This window comes from Rhipicephalus microplus, chromosome 6 (assembly GCF_043290135.1).
Source record: "Rhipicephalus microplus isolate Deutch F79 chromosome 6, USDA_Rmic, whole genome shotgun sequence".
NCBI classification, from domain to species: domain Eukaryota; kingdom Metazoa; phylum Arthropoda; class Arachnida; order Ixodida; family Ixodidae; genus Rhipicephalus; species Rhipicephalus microplus.
Window position 1 is genome coordinate 159,567,851 of NC_134705.1, and position 17,493 is coordinate 159,585,343.

The 17,493-nt window shown below is 44.2% G+C and overlaps 2 protein-coding genes across 3 annotated transcripts in view; both read right to left on the reverse strand.

The window, feature by feature from the left end:
• Nucleotides 1-17,493, reverse strand: part of LOC119167246 (papilin) — a 213,790-nt gene that overhangs the window by 57,935 nt on the left and 138,362 nt on the right. For both annotated transcript variants that reach the window (XM_037418696.2, XM_037418695.2), the window contains exons 9-14: nucleotides 13,145-13,317; nucleotides 10,735-10,867; nucleotides 7,312-7,438; nucleotides 5,579-5,786; nucleotides 3,185-3,370; nucleotides 1,085-1,273 (exon numbers count right to left, since the gene is read on the reverse strand). In XM_037418696.2, the coding sequence (XP_037274593.2) occupies nucleotides 1,085-1,273; nucleotides 3,185-3,370; nucleotides 5,579-5,786; nucleotides 7,312-7,438; nucleotides 10,735-10,867; nucleotides 13,145-13,317 (1,016 nt within the window). The remainder of the gene's footprint in view (nucleotides 1-1,084; nucleotides 1,274-3,184; nucleotides 3,371-5,578; nucleotides 5,787-7,311; nucleotides 7,439-10,734; nucleotides 10,868-13,144; nucleotides 13,318-17,493) is intronic.
• Nucleotides 14,272-17,421, reverse strand: LOC119160054 (uncharacterized). Its single transcript, XM_075865715.1, has 4 exons — nucleotides 17,331-17,421; nucleotides 15,605-15,729; nucleotides 15,304-15,546; nucleotides 14,272-14,816 (listed from the first exon to the last, which is right to left on the reverse strand). The coding sequence occupies exons 1-4, from the start codon at nucleotides 17,419-17,421 to the stop codon at nucleotides 14,514-14,516; spliced, it is 762 nt and encodes a 253-aa protein (XP_075721830.1). The 3' UTR covers nucleotides 14,272-14,513.

The following is a 17,493-nucleotide window of genomic DNA, read 5'->3' on the forward strand; positions in this document are numbered from 1 at the left end:
TTCAGACTTTCATGTAAAAATATTAACATAAATATACTTCGCATACAATGAAGTTGACAATAACTGTTCTTCATCAATATCAGCAAGTACAAATTATATTGTTACATTGAAGAGGTGTGCCCAGAGCGTCCACCAAAATGTTGTCGGTGTGCAAGTACCGAAAGAACATATTTATAAGAGATTGAGAAAGATACAAAAGACTGTGGGAAAAGTTGCTGCTGTTTCGCCTTTGACATCATCGATGTTCTCTCGTTTCCTTCATTGTAACATTGTGCTTATAACAAACCTCTAGTATAACAAATGCGGTTTTGCCTCAAGTGCAATTTCATCATGCTAACCTTCGACTGCAGCTATTTTAACTCTTCTGGTAGGCACTGCCATGTCCTACGTCTTACAATTAAATAGCTCCTAGTGAGACCTGGCCATTTTAAACTGAGAAGTGCCCTGTTTACATTGTAAGCATATGATCGTGTCTGCCAAGAGTTGAATTGCTATTCGCCGCAGAAAAAGCTCGAGTTTCAAACTAAACGTGGCCTGCTGTTGTCCTCGTGAAGAGCATGCTCCAAGATGGGATGATGACGTGCATAGGCAAGCGGGATGCAGTTATAAGTGCTGCGCTGTGTACCAAAACGAGCCTCGATCTTCTTCTAGCCACCACAGGCGGTGAGCAAGAAGGACATCAGGGCACTCTGGTGCAGCATAATATGTCAAGAAAACAAAAAGGTGCATCTGGTACGTGCATTGTGACGTGTGTGCGACGTGGCAATGAGTGTGCGTCATGTACGAGAGAATGCAGGAAAGGAGTTTGCTTTTGCAAACCCTAGACAGGACGAATGGCAAGAGTGCAAAGCTCACTTCCTCACACCACGATTGCGCACCGCTTCAATTTTTTTTTTTTTTTTGACCTCCGCTTGTTGTGAACCACTTAGAAAATTTTTTGCAGTCGAATTCCATCTATTGGACACCTAACAGCTTCCTGTGCATATTAAAATTTGCTATGAACATGTTAAAAACATGCTACTTTCTAAGAAATACACACAGTATTTCCAAAGCGTCAAAAGTTTAGCGTGTAGCAATTACTCACGGGACTCCACTGGGAGTAGTACCACATGTACTGGCAAAGGTCGTCCAGGGAGCCGCCCTCCTCGTCGCACGACCTGGTCGTGTTGGGACGCTTCTCATCGTCGCAGTATTCATCGGGGAACAACATTCCTTCTTCGTTGGTGCAGAGCACTTGACGGGTCTCGATGCGCGATGAGCACGGGGCCTCGCACTGCGGTCGGAAAACATAGAGGCATGATCAGTACATCAAATGTATCTGAGCTGCGAGCTTGTTGGCACCAGCTGTGATTAAGGGAAGTGGCGTAAAACACAAGTGAACGTGAAAATGAAGAGAGCACAAACATATGTTTATTTAAAAATAATTCAGGACCCCTCGCCCTGTCAAGAAAATGGGGCAAGCGAAGCTTCGTCTCTGAGTGTGTGGTGTACATACTACTTTTCTTGCTTTCTTTCTTATTACAGTTGAACCCCTTTATAAGAGTTATGCTACGGACAGCAATTCTCATCTTTCATATGAGATGTCTCTTATAAGCAGGGTGCCTCGTATGCATTTTCTTATCAATCCATATTTTACTTAAGCATATTGATGTCTTTTATGCCCATTTGTCTCTTATATCAGTGTCTTTTATAGAGGGGTTCAAGTATACGCAATGCCACCTTCTAATTATAATTTAATAATTATCGGGGTTTGACGTCTCATGAGCAGGATATGATTATGAGACGTCGTAAAAAAGAAGTTTAGAAATTTCGACCATGAGGTGTTATTTAACGTGCGCTTCAGCCTGGGCACATGGGCCTAAGGCATTTTTGCCCAGATCAGTAATGCGGCCGCCATGGCCCAGATTCGACCCAGTGACCTTCGGGTCAGCAGCCAAGCACCATAACAACTACAACACCATGATGGGTGCCCCCCTCCGAACCCTTTCCTTCCTCCACGTCGGGAACGAGACTTTTCTCTCGGCGCTTAGCAGTGCAACACTTCAGCTGCTATGGACATCAACGATTGCCGTGTGGACATATTGTCACACGTTGCCAAAAACAGCAGTTGGCTTGTCCAGGATCAAACACTTTATTTGGCTGAACTTGTAGCCGGCAAACAAAAAGTCAAACTACAGCGAGCAGTGTACTCTGCGCTCTGATATCGGGGAACACAGCCTCGGCCGTATTTCGTACGTGTGCTATCGAAGATACTAACGTTACTGCTGGTGGCCACGTAATACCTCAAAGAAGCTATACTATTCATGTCCTGCGTGCAATCTCAACGAAATGGTCTAAAACAATCACGAAGCTTTTGAAACATCTCCTCACGACTTGCACGGAGCGTTACAAACAATCTTTGCGAGTGAAGACCGAATCTATTAAAATATGGCACACATGGCTATACCCAAGCAACGATGAAATGTGGCAACGTGACAAGTGATCTCGATAACGAATCACATTGCCTTATTAAAAGCGGGTGATAGCCAATAAGCTCCCGTTCGAGAGAGCACCAATCACAGTAGAACACCAAATACAACTAGCACAATAAGTCTGATTGTCTAATCACATTATATCAAACCAGCTTTAATTAACCCCTCTGACAAATACCGATTATCATGATGAGTTAATGCCAAAGCAATGGCGGAGGAAATGCCCATCTTGAAAGCCTAACTTTCATGGACAAATTGTATTATTACAATTTGTCCATTGTCATTTACAATACGTGCGCCAAGGCTATGCTTTTGTTTGAAACAACCCTAAGTCCTGTCACTTGCACCTCTCAAGTGGCTAATTTTACAGTCAAACTAGGCCAAGCTGCACGAAGCCAACATGGCCACTAGGTGGCTCAGTGTGCATTGGCAGCCTATCATATGAGAACGGTCTCACAGTTACGATGTTACTGTGGTGCTCCCGATACATTTGGTCTGATGATAGCTATGCCGGGACCGGCGGAAAATGCATCAGAGAGAAACGTAACAGTGGAGTTCCACTATTGATAAACGGCGTGTACAAGTACGCATGTGGCCGTGCACACTCGAGGGTCGCATTCCTTAGCACTCGTGGGCGCCTTTTTTTTTTTCATACAATGCTGAAATGTAAGAGTCATAACAAGCTTTGTTTGCAAAATTTAAACAGTACTCACGCCTGACCACGGTGAAGTGACCCATTCTGTGCCATCGCAGGTACGGATTTCGCAGGATTGGTTGGTCGGTGGTTTCAACGACTCGTCACAACCGGCGTCATCCAGAACTTCAACCTTGTCGCCTTCGAGTGGGTTGATGCACACGACTTCTCGAACCTGGGTGCCTTGCCCGCACAACCGGTCGCACTGTAGGGAATCGCAGCTCAGTGTCAAGAAGATGCGAAAAAGGACGAACATTACTGGCGATAAGGAGAAATGTGAGCAAATTGGATGGGGACTTCTCTAGTGGGCTCGACTAGTACCAGTAACTCATTGCACTCGAATGAGCACAGCTTCCCAACTCTTTCGATATTCACTTTCAAGCTGTACCACATTCACCATCACCACAATCAGCCTGACCCCAACCATTTTGCTAAATGAGTACCGAGAGCTTCACGATATCTCTACAAGTAACAAAAAGTCAGTAACTGGCTAGCAACTGAAACCTTGATGTAACAAACCCGGATACACTCAAATATCTGTTATAGTGAAAAAAAGAAGGAGAGTTTTGTAACAGATAGTGTTAGGAATATACCTTTAAAACTATTTTCGATTATAATGAGCTTATTTTCTTGTTTATAACAAATTTTTGGTTATAATAAACTTATTTTCTTGTAAGAGGCAACTTCGTTCTAATGAAGTTGGAACGTAATAATGTCGCCAGGGAGCACGATTGCAGTATAATTAACACTAATACCGGCTTACATCACCACTTATTGCCAGTTCTGGCATATAGTAATTACAACTGTGCTCACCTGTCAGCATTTACCAGTCTGTTTTCGGCTAACAGCATCATCGCCACGCAGATAGAAAAATTCTCATAACAAATTATTCACGTGTTTTCCGCTCGTGCACAATACGATCGAACACTTTGACCTATTGCACTAAGAAAAAAAAGTAGTAAGGTGAAAAAACTGGTTGTCGGTTCGCCCAGCATAAAAAGTTATCATCACTTCAACTGTGGCTTTCTATGTTAGCCGCACTTTCGTAATCGTTATTGAAAAGTCTAATCTTTGCAGTTTTCACATTACACTCAAACCTCGATATAGCAAACCCTGATATAGCGAAATATATGTAACAAAGTAAATAAAAAATAATCTTGCAATAGATATAGTGCTAAGAATAAACCTTTATCACAAATTTTTGGATATAACGAGCATACTTTCGTGTAATATGCAACTTTGTTATATTGAGGTTTTAGTTTATTCATTAATCCACAGCCTCGCACTTGTTTGAACGTTTAGTGACATGAGTAAACTGGTTCCGATTCTGATTCTGAGTCAAAGCCAAAATGTCTCATCAGCATTTCCACACATTGTAAGTTTGCTATGTGGTCGACGATGGTTGAAAAGAACAAGTTGCACTCGAACTTCCCCATTACAAATGCAGATATAACAAATTGTCACTCACAACAAAGTATATGCAGCATAGTCCAGTCATAGATGCAGTGACAAAGTTTAAACAAACTTGTGGATACGTATAACAAATGAGAACGACGCAGCGAGCAATGGAAAGAAAAATAGTAGGTGTAACCTTAAAAGACAAGAAGTGAGCAGAGTGGATTAGGGAACAAACCGGGGTTAAGGATATCATAGCTGAAATAAAGAAGAGGAAATGGACATGGGCCGGGCATGTAGCACGTAGACAGAATAACCGCTGGTCATTAAGGGTAACTGACTGGATTCTAAGAAAAGGCAAACGGGTTAGAGGGAGACAGAAGGTTAGGTGGGCAGATGAGATTAAGAAGTTTGCGGGTATAAATTGGCAGCAACAAGCACGGGACCGGGTTAACTGGCGGAACATGAGAGAGGCCTTTGTCCTATGAAATAGGACAAAGGCCTCTCTCATGGATAGGACACTATGAAATAGAGCACGAAAAGGAACAAACAAGATAAGCTTACACATGAACAAAAAATAGAATGCAGAAACACACTATGACATCGCAATCATAGTGAATGGCAGTGCATACTGCACCAAAATAATCGACTGATACCCTTTCAAATAGAGGTGCAAACAAGAATGATACATGGAGAGGCATAAAAAAGCAAATTTATCGAGTTACAAAAAAAAAACATCAGTGCATAGTAACAAGGCAAAAAAACAAACAAAATGTCAAGATAAAGACCTGTCCAGAAATAGGCGGTAAAGAGACAATAAATTGTCATTGTAGTATGTTGTTAATGCAGTTGTGAGCGTGATGCAGCTTTATAGTGTGTTTGTTAATGCTTTCCGGAAACGGTCTGTATCTCTGATAGCGACTAGTGACATTATTCTTGTACCGAATGCAGTTTTGTTATTATGAAGTTTTAAAGTAGTCAGTAGCGATCAGTGGTAGCTGCCAGTCAAACAACTTGCCTCTGTCCAGTTGCCCACTTCCCAGGAGGCACACTCAGCGTCCGAGCTGCAGTCCCGCAGGCGCTCCGGTTTTGGTCCGGCAGACTCGCAGTCCGCGTCTTCGGCCAACACGCTGCCTGCCTCGGTGCGCCGCTGGCAGAACACCAACCGCAGCTGGGTGCCATTGCCGCACGTCTTGGAGCACTTTTCCCACTCACCGACATACCAACTGCATCGTTGAGGAACAACACATGAAAAGATGTGAAAAAATGAAGCAATAGAAGAAGACATGAAACAGCTTCTTCTAGATTGTGAAAATCATGCTGTGGCCCGTAAAAAATTTTTAGAAAAACTAAATCATTAGAACAGAGAGCCACTATTACTAACGAAAATTGTGGGCCCCTAGTCTACAGAAACTTTTCGAAACATTGCTGGGCAAGCACTAGTACAGTATTTTAGAAGAATCAGAAGTATCAGAAAGGCACTAATTCTAAAACAATTCGTTTGCATTGTTATTTCTTTTCAGACACCTCAGGCGAAGCTCTTTGTGTGTTTTCGTGTGTTTCTCGTATTTCATGACAGCTGTCTTCATAGTATGCGTGATCACCTTCTGCAAAGAACTGCAAAATGAAGTATTCAGTAAAGCGCAAACATTTCTTGTCATCTAATACTTCCTTGCGAATGAAAACTTTCGTGTGCGAATTTAGCATCACTTTACTGTTATGATAACCTAACAATGGAAATTATGGGAGAGGACAGGAGTAACCAGAGCCATACCTATGCTCCAACATCTCCTTAAATGCACTCAATTTAAAAATCGAGTCTAAGTGAAATAAATCCAGAATTTTTTTAAAGGAGCTCCAAACTGCTTTACTAATTATAACCATCGACTGACTTGAGTATTGAACTCAATCATTTCACGAATCAGTTGCCGGATAAAATTTTCAAAGCAGTTGAGAACGAGCGGAGTTTTAGGGGATTCGCTGCACACTCTAAGCACCTGCTCTCTTCTTTTGTCCTAACCAGTGTGCAGAAAGCTACACAGGGAGGGATGGCAAAGGGAAAGAAAGAAGGTATGTCAGAACACATCATTACTTAATGGACGCGTCATGAAACTGAACTGCTCTCTCCCTGTGTGATTCAGGCGCGTAATATTGTTGCTATAGTGCACATTCAGCACGCTGTAGAATGCGGCATTGGTACGGGGCATCACCATATGGAAAGAAGCACACCTAATCCACACGCCACTGCTTGTTTATGTCAGCTATCGGCTAATACCAGCTATCTGCTGTATGATGTCACACAGCATCCGCCAGCACCTTCAAAGAGAGTGAGGGCTGGCCTCTGTATAAAGAAAGGGCTTTCGATAAGCAGTAACTTCATTGAGAGACAGAAGTTCAGGAGAAGATGGCGTTTGAAGAGATCAGTATTCTTGAACATGGGGTATTGTAATGAGGACATCTGCAGCGTCTGCTATGGCATGGCTGCCATATTTCCAGGCTCATCACATTGTCACACCACCCTCCAAGAATGCAGCTAAGACACGTGGGACACTGGCAAGAAAATCACAGCACGGTGGACCCACTCGCTTCAAACAGTAGCAACACCTTCAAGTGGTGAGAATCGAGGTGTCCTAATATTATTCATTCTGCATCGTCCCCCAAGTCCACATACAGTCAAACGGAAAGCCGAACATTAAAGCCCATTGCACAACACAAACAACCCGTAGAACCTTCATCTGCTCTGTAACTCACGATGCCGGGCATGGCTCCGGGTTGCAGACCCTCACTGCTTGGGGCTTGACGGTCGGGTTGCAGAGGTCGTCAGACACCTTTTCAAATGTGGTTGCACTCGTGCAGTAGACGAGCCGGGTCTGAGCACCTAAAGGAGTACAGTTAAACCTGGATATAATGAAACTGATGAAGTCTCGGAAAAATTCGATATAAAGAGGATTTCATTATATGCAGGTTCGACACAAAAATTCGGAAAATAAACGAGCAAATTAAACAAGAGGGGTACTGAAGGAGAACTAACCCAAAACATTTATCTTACAGTAAAAAAACTGCCTTATTATTACGGTGTTGCGATAGCAATAATAACATAACAATAATAACATGGATACACTCGGCGGGTTTTTTCCGTCGCCGCCACGTTTCGTAACAAGTTCAAATTAATAAAATGCCCCAGCGCATCGTAACTTTCACCAGCGAGTAAAAGCACGCGAGCCTATTCCTCTCACCTGAAAGTGCATAAAAGAACATTTCCCCTGGCACACTTGCTATCTCAGCGAGCACCAGTGCAGTTTCAATGGGAAGTGACTACGTGAAAAGAGCACTTCCCCCTGGAAAGGCCGCATTTGCTCACACCAGCTTTTTGTAGGAGTTCCACGATATCCGATCCAAAAGAGTTGGCGGCAGCCTTACTTCGTATACCTTTACAACTTTTTGCTATCGCGTTCATTGCATTGCATTCAACGCACCGTCGCATTGTTAGAACTAATCAGCTAATCGCAAAAGCTACCAGCCTGCGAACTCGCGGCACAAGACGGAAGCGCGTGACGAGTCGACCTATGACGAGCCGTCGTCACCGTGGTCTTGGAGAGTTTCCATCAACGCCTCTTCTGACATTCCCTCGGTGACGACAACACGGTTGTCCGAAATTAAAAAAAAGTCACAGTTTCGTTGCAAGGGCAAAGCAATTAATGACTGCAATAGCAACAACTTTGAATGTAACGCTAAGAACGGCAAGCAGATCAAAAGGTGCGATGCGCTACTCACGCACAAATGAAGCACAAAAACAATTCACAGGACGAGAGCAAACTAACAATGTTTACGACTTGACACTTAACATGCTGTTTAAATAAAAACAAGACACGAAACGTAATCACAGGAACCGATATGAGAGCGAAATGAAGCACTTGTTAGTTCGCAGTTTTTGAAAAGCGCACTCTTTTCGCAAATGGCGCCTGTCCAGCAAGCGAAGTAATCATTGTGCACCCGGCAACTAAAGTCAATTGTTCCAGTCAAAGTCGAAGGCGTTATTTTCCCCACCGAAGGAAAAGCGCACACTGGCATCTAACATCCCCCCTCTATTCGTGAGGCAAAGTACGTGTGGGAGATAAGCGCGTCCACACATTGTGACGAGCTGCGTGCGGAATGCGGGTGGCTTTTCTTTTTTTTTTTTTGAGTTTTCATATTGCATATGTACATATACAGTGAATGACGGCGGCGACGACAATAAACCAGTCAGGACTCTCCGCATAAATGCTATGGTAATAAAAAAAAAAGCAAAGCTGAACGTTGTCAGGGGCCACACGATGCTCGCGCGCACGACGTTGAAAATGGAGAGCGAACGACATGGACACTGACACGGATACCGCGGAATACTATTCGGTAAAGCACCTTCCATATGCAGCACGGCCCCATATATGTGATGCTAACGAAAACGTGGCACTGCCAATGCGCAAAAGTAGTTTTCTTTCTTTCTTTTTTTTTTTTTATTTTGGTTTGGAGTGGGAGAGGGGGGCAACACTCACGCATGCGTCTCCGGTGGCGAGTACAGCAGCAACGCCAGCTCGTGGGATGCAGGCCGGCCCACCCACCTCGCGCGCAATAACGAGCACTTGCTCTCGCCTGGTGCGCCGTGCGCGCTGCGCCGCTTTGCGCTGCGCCGCTTCACGCTTTGTGGGCGACAGGGCAGCCGCGGAAGATGCATGCTCGTAACAAAATGCAGAGCGAAATTTATAGATTGTCCATGGAAAAAATTCGTTATATCAAGGTTGTCTCCCACTGTTACTACATTACATAGAGGTCGCAAATACATGTGCTTCCATGAAACAAGGGTGGGGAATAGAAAAACTTCGTTATATCGAGGAATTCGTCATAAGGAGGTTCATTAGAAGCAGGTTTAACTGTAATTGCAAAGGACAGTTAAAGGCTGCAAAGTGGTAATGAGTTGACCCTTATTTCCTTACTCAGCTTCATAGTTCAAGAGCAGAGGAGAAGATTGGGAGACTGACGGACAACAAGCTAAGCAGAAGAGAATGTGAAGAAGTCACACGCATTGACGGAGCAAACAGACCGCCAGACTTGTAAAGTGCTCACAAAGTTCAGTAGATTCCACACAGAATGAGAAAGAGTGCTATGCGAAGCAGTCAGCAAGGAGCTGTGTCACATTGTTTGGCCCTGTCTGTTTCATCGAGGAGAGGAGCGACAGTAGCATGCTAGTGTGCATATCAAGTAAAGCGTTTGTTGGCGCATTTCGACACATTCGGGCAACATATGAGTATTACGTATGTACTACTATGACTGTCACTATAATGACAGTTAGAGTGGTACATACATAATGTTTATTCAGTGTAGGTTTTACATAAGCAAAACTATATACAGTAGAAGTTCATTAATTCAGATTTCATGAGACTGGAAAAAATATCCGAATTGATCGAATTTCAAATTAACGAAAGTACCAAGAATGCAATGAAAAAAAATGCCCATTATGTCAATAGTCCTTTCCTTTTTTAATAAATACACAAATCCTGTACTTAGCAAGCATAAGAGCAGTTTAAAAGGCACGATTTTCGCCACAGACAACTTTGTTCAGAATGTGATAACGGCTGAAGACCTTCTTGTCTTAACCACCTCGAAACATGCGAAGCCTAAATTAAGCAAAAATGCTGTACCATCTTACAATGCGGTTCGCACCAAGAGCAATGGCAATGCAGACTGTGATGTCCGTGAATGCCATTTTCAATTCTTTGTATCGCACATTTGAGGTATTTGAGACTTGACGTGCTCCGAGAATTATCTGAATCAACTGGATAATGGCCAAATATGACAAAATTGTTCAGAGTTTGATGCCATTAAACTATGTGAATGCTGTCTGGGACCAGAAAACATGTCCAAATATTCATTTTCTTCAATTAACAGCAGTCAAATTAACGAGCTTTCAATGTAGTGCTATAAACAAGAAAACAACTATCTTTTCAGCAACATCATGATTCATCACAACTTGCTCTTGCCTAGTTTTTCAACAAATTATGGTCAATGCTCTTTGCCTTTTTTTTTTTTTCTAATATTATTTTGAGATGTTCAAAACATGCATATCAAATCTATAATTTCCTATAAAACATTCAAGTACAAAGGCACGAAAGAGCTTTCACTGAAGAAACTGTAACCTACCTCCGCCGCAAGTCTGCGAACACTCCCCGAAGTCACCCGAGTTCCAGTTGTATGTGTCCGGTTGCGGCCGGCTCACACCAGCAGGCACCGAGTACTCGTACGTGATACCAAGGTTTTTCTCCTGGTACAGAAGCTGCGCGAAAAAGCCGTTTCTCACCAACCATCGTCAAGAAAAATGGCGAATGAGTTAACCAAGCAACAGTGGCATCTTTGGCATTCGAGAATCTCGTTCTAGCTAACTTGATGCCTTCAGGTAATAAATGAGGGGTTACTGGTCAGCTGCCAGCCCGTAGAATAATCACGCACTACACGACACCAGCTGCCAGAAAAAAGTTCTCCACCCTCACTGTCATAACTAACACTCCCAGAATTACATGTTAACATAACTAACACTCCCGTTGTTAAGGCAGCCAGGAAAATGACCACCAACGTAGCTCAGCTGGTAGAGCATCGGACAGATTATCTGAAGTTTGTACAGTAAAAGCTCATTCCGATTTCAATTATTCAGAAAAACTGTCCAAATCAACCGAATGCCGAATTATCAATCATATCAAAACCACAAATTAATGTCTGTTACATAAATGCACTTTCAGTTTCTTGAGGGATACACAAATCTAGTAAGTGTTTTGCGTAAGAGAAGTGCAAAAGCCCCAATTTTTGTCATTTGCGAATTTGTTCGCAATGTGAACGCAGGCCTTGAACCCCACGTCATAATCCGAAATGTACTCTGAAACCCATACCTTATCATGTACCAACAGCACTATTTTGTACGGAGACCATGCCTGTCTGAAAACCCCCAGTCATTTTGGCTGCCCATGAACGCCATTTTCGTTCATTTCCGTCACACACTAGCGGCACTTAGCGCTCAACGCACTCTGAGCGTCGTCCGAATTAACCAGGTTGAGGCCAAATATGATGAAATTAATGAGTGTTTGATGCCATTAAACAATGCATATGCTTGTCAGGCCTGAAAACATGGCATGAATTATCCGGTTTTCTGAATTAATGAAGGTCAAGTTAGCGAGCTTTATTGTAGACTTGTTTCCTGCTGATAGTATGTTGTCTTTTAGGGGTGAAGCTCCTTAAGGCGTGGGTCTGTCCATCCTCCTTTGTTGTGGTACGTAGCCACTGGGATGCGAGATGGGAGATGGCGGTACACGAGTGTTCACTAGATGAATGCACTGACGGACCTATGGACGGACGGACAGATGGACGGACGCTCGGAGCGGGTATGTGCCGCAGGGGATACGGGATGCGAGATGGTGGTACTTAGAGTGTTCACTACATGGACACACAGACGAACGGACAGACTAGAAGACGGACGGACAGATGGACGGATGCACGGACGTATAGATGCACAAACAGAGGAACGAACGCATAGATGGCCGCACGGATGGTCGTGAGGACGGACGGAAGCAAGAACGAACGGACGAACGAAAGCACAGACGGGCTGACGAACGCTTCGCCCACTCATCATCATTCACTCTGTGAATATGCTGTAACTCTTTCGTCCAATTTATTTTCTTCAAATTTATATTATAATTACTGCTCTACAGTTAAAGAGGTCCCAAATAATGTCCTCTATAGATAACTTGCAACTATGTCGCGCCGCAGAGCTCTGGGTTACGATATCGGCATGCACCGAGCACATAGTAGCAGACGACATAAGGTTGCATAATAACCTGTACTATTCTCCATTATTTATAACTCATAGACACGTGAACAGTACACATGCTGTCCGGTAAGCGCTGCTACACTAATTTAACAATCTGCTTGTTGCCATGACCTGAAAAATTGCACAGCTTTCAGTGCAATACGAAAACACCAATGCTCACACTATAGTATTGCCGCATGCAATAACACCACAATATATATGCACATTTTTCAGAAATATTTTGAAAAACTAAGAAAAAATTATGTTCTCAATTGTTACATTTCACTCGTTTTCCTAGAAAACAATCTAAAAATTTTACTATTAATAACCAGAACCACTTGCAAATGTGGGATTTGGCTTCGTAGATTTGGCTACTGTGACACAGATAGTCATTGCGAGGTGTGATTAGCAAATCGTAGTATTGACACATGAATCGTGGCAGAATCATACTTCGTCACAAGCTAGGTTGAGAAAGAGCATAATGAATTGAATTGTACAGGAGTGCACACCAAAAGAAAAAAGGAGCACATACAGAAAGCAACGTTGATGTGTGCTCTTCGTGTGTCATCCGATGCGTACTCTTCGTGTGTCTGCGCTATACAATTCAATATGAATCAAGAACAACTAGCCCGCCTGTCCGTGTTGGGAAAAATAAACGAAAAGAAAATGACAGAGGACGAAAAAAGGAGACCAGAACAAGGGAACAAAAGAACAAATACAACAAGGCAAGCACCAAAATGAGAAAAGAATACGCACCACAATGAGGATGGTCTCGATGGTAGGCCCAAGGGCGACCAAGCTTTCGGGAGCGTTGGCCCCATGGTTGCGCCGCTCGTAGTGAAACACTGTGCCAGCAAACCGGATGCTTCGAGGAAACTCGATGCGCCAGTTGCCATTGAGGTAGTAGTAGCCAGTCTGGTTGCGAACGGCTGCAGTGACACGAAAGAGGTCGACATAGCACCATTCCTCAGAATGAAACAGAACAGCAAGCTGGTTCAGTTGGTAGGCTGGCATCTTTGAAATTACAGCGCAAGGCGCACGATGGACAGGCATTCACGGAGCACGAACTCTGACTCACAACTAGAGTGCTCAGTCACGCAAATATGAATTTCTACAAAAGCACGGAGCTCATGAGAAAAGCAAGGTGTACTAAAACAATGGCCCAGTAATGAATTCCATTTCTCGCTGATGAAAAGTAAACCACGGCCGCTGGATCAAAGCACACAGGGTGCGGCCTGCTGCGTGCGCCCGAAAGAGCGGGAGAGGCCGAGTTCATTCGCCTGCCGCCGCGGCGCCACCGGTCAAGGACAACGAAAAGCGGCGGAGTAGCGGTGCGCGCGCAAATTCCCGGGATGTTTTAACTCGCGACTCTTCGTGCTGCAAGCGGACACTTTGAATTTGATATCCTCTCAGTGCTTTGTTCCACCCTACTACGGGACCCATTCCCTTGTGACAAATGGTTTATCGCTACTAAGGGAGACGGAGTGGCCTCGACTAAGCCATCCCGCCCCTGCAACAGTCAGCTTTAAATTCATGCTTATGACAAGTTTGCCCCGTCCTCAGGCCACAGGATTAATACACGTATTTTATATTATTTTACAAAAGGTCTTGAAAGCACTTTCAGACCCCTTTTACGGCATTTAACTATAGCACAACGTTTTAGCTTCTCGTTAAAACCACTTTTGAATAAAGGCCATGATTTTATGTTTGCCTTTGTACGTTGGCGCGACGGTGGATTACATAACCTTCAATTCATTCCAGAGTATTTCAGGAGCTATAATAACTCTAAATTAGCATCCGTCTGCATATTTCCCGTACGAAGACTGTTGAATGTGAAATTGTCTTCTTTGCTGTGCATGTGGAAATAATGAAAATGCCGGGTATTGTGCTTACAATGAAACGTGCGTTTATTAACTGGAGCTCTACAATCTCTAAAAGATCAGTATATTTTCTAATACAGCAGAACAATTTTGCCTGCATTACAAGGTAAAAAAATGGAGGTGCCATGGTCCTCAAAGGCGCAGAACTTTTCTGGGGAGGGGCTTGTGTGCCAGCCTTACAAGACGTTGCACAGTGGCACTCACATTCCCTGCCCAGTTAGCTAAGAGTGGTCGAAGCAACTTTTTTAAAAAAAAACATCACAGATCTGGTTCATGTGCTGAAGGCTGCCCGAACCACACCGAAGTGCAGGGCAAGTAACCAAATGTGGAAGGAGGGCTGAGTGAAGAAGTTTACACAGATTTCCACTTCTTCGAACTTCAGTGTCTTTCATCACTTCACTGACAAAGTCACATGCGAGTTTGCAAATTTTCACGATCTCCATGTTGGGATACCGAAGTTCTCCGTTATCGATTTTCTTCACTAAATCGTAGATGCTGCCACACGGTTTCGTCTCTTGCAGGAGAACCTTGCATGATTCACAGGGCAACTGCAAGTAATAAAATCAAGCCAAGTAAAATTTTCATCAAAAGTACATGCAACAAGTATGTAGGCTCCTTTTCTTACTTCGCTTAGCTAAAGAAAAATATTATCTAAATTTCGTAAGAGTGGGAATGAAACAACCTGCGGCAAAAAGAGTGGCATACACGCACATCTGGTGTCGATCCTTACAGTGGTGGCACACCGGCGGGGCGGGACCCGCATCCTGATTCGGGCCGGAACCCTGGCTCCGGACTGACCTGAGTTTTTCTTCACTCGAGGTCAGCCTGGAACCCTGCCCTTGGTTTTTAGTGGCGAAAGGGAGGACAAAAGGAGAAAAATATGAGAAAGAGGGAGAACTGCTGGTTCGCATATTATAGTTGACATTCGAAGAAGGCGAAAGTGAAGTGAACATTGTTTAAGACTGGCTGGCGCGCTAGCGACGCGTTCGAAAGAATGCAGCAAATAATGCAAAGCTTAAAAATAACCGTCCTTACCTTCTCCTCACATGCACGCGCGATGTATCCGGCCAGGTATACTAGGGGTGCTAGTTCGAGGTCATCCGGCACAGCAAGCCAAACATTTAATACTTCTAGCTCATAGGAAAGCCGCTTAGCACCGAGGACGACTGCAAGTGGCACGGCAGCGGTGTTGCCTTCTCGGGCTTTGAGTTTTAGAGGTGCATTTGTTTCGGAGCTATGGGGAGCGTTTCCACTCTTAGCAGTTTGGAGGATTCCAACCTGGGGAAAAAAGTGCGTAGGTTACATGGGTGTGCTCTCCAACGGGCACCAAATATACCTTTAACAGCTTTTCGGCTGTGAAGACCGCGGTTCTTGCATCAACTCTATCGTTGCCTCCGTTAAACTGTCGAAAGCAACTGAAGAGGGACTCCACGGGGTCGCTGTTCAAGGCACGGGTCGAGACTTAGCGAAAGCTGGAAAAAAGTTTGTTTGATACCTAAGTCAATACACATATACGTAACTGCGATAAAAAATATGAAGTTGAAAAAAGAAAAACCTACTTGTTGTCTAATAGATGTTGAATCAATGCCACAGTTGACCTCGTCGTCATTATCGTTGCCTCGCATGTTTCTTTCGTCATTTTCTTTTTGTTTTGCCACCAGAAAGCTGAATCTCCTCGATGTACGTGATGAAGTCTACTTCAAGCCACGAAAGACGGTCGTCGTCGATCAAGTAGAATGGTTCTTCCCTTTGACCGCGCGGCTTCACAGCGCCAATATTGTGAAGGTCATACCACTTCGACACCATTTTCATGAAGGTGATGGTGGGCAAACAGTCCTGAAATTCCGTCGCATCAGGGTGGCATTGCGGGTTTTCTTGTAGGAACTCAAGCGTTGCTATTACAACTGGGGAGAAAACTTGCGTAGCCCTTGACACTTTCATCTTTTCTAAGTTGTTCGGCTCAACGTGTGACTGTGTTAGGAACCTCACTGGCTTTACGAGTAGCTGTGACTTAATGCTGAGTAGCTTCTTCAAGTACAGTCCACCTTGAATTAAATTATCTCCGTCCATCATCTCTCTTTCCACAAGATTATTTCTGAGGTTCTTGATGAGGTGATTCGGAAGACAAAAAAAGAGGATCACCTTGTCGCAATGGATGTGGCACTACATGCGCAAGCATTCCGTCCTCGGAAAGGCTCTTGAAGAGCGCAACATTTGACTGGTGATTGTCGGTAACAATCCTCGTTACACGGAAACCCACATCTCCGACTGCTTTCATGACATTCATTGTCATAGAACGAAGTTGCTCACTCCTGAGGCACCGGGTAAAGAAGTACCCAACTGTTATTACATAGGCAGTTGATAGCCCTCACAGGACGAAGCACAACAGCCTGTTCGCCACTTCAGGCGTTGCACATGATTGCTGCTCAGGACCCATGTCAACGAGACCGAAAACCTTATCAAGTTGGCGATCGTACATAACTTTCTGCTGTATCGCCATTTCATCGATGATTAGGGAGCAGAAGATTTCTTGTTCGACTTGTAGCGCTTGAAACTCTGCGCGGAGGCGTTCTGTTATGAGTGATGTGACGCCTATTTCGCCTGTTGAGTGCCCGATGTACTTCTGTAGTGTGGCACGACAAGGCAACTTGAACAGGCCTCTTGTTCTCACATACTCGTAACCTTTGTTGGAGCACGCTTTCCAGAGGACGCACTCCCTCAGAATTGATTCAGTGTACGCTGGCTTTTTGGAAGCGAAATTCGACACTTGATTTTTGATAAATTCGGCGGTTTTATGGCCTTCGTCTGCGGCTCTTAGTACACTCACAAAACAGGCGATTTCTTTGTTGCTTTCGAAAGCTTGAAGCCGTTCACGAACCGTATCGTGCTGGCTTTGGAGCGTCTGCAGTGACTTATTGAGGCAGGAAATTTTCCGCTGCAGGCGGTTCGTCGTTTTCTTCGCATCCTCTATCATCCGCTTAAGGTCAAGGTCTGTTTGAGACATTTTATCTGTACATGAACTGGTTTGGCACATACTATCAGCAGGCAATGAACAGTCCCACGTTCCGTTCGAAGACCCGCTTGGTGCAACATGTTCTTGATCTCCGAAGAGATCAGGCTCGACATCTTCATGCCTGCTTTCATCTGGGCCATTTCGTGCACTCTTTTTCGCGCGAGCTGATGAACCACCATCTGGTACTTCTCTTCGAGGCCACTTTCTTATCT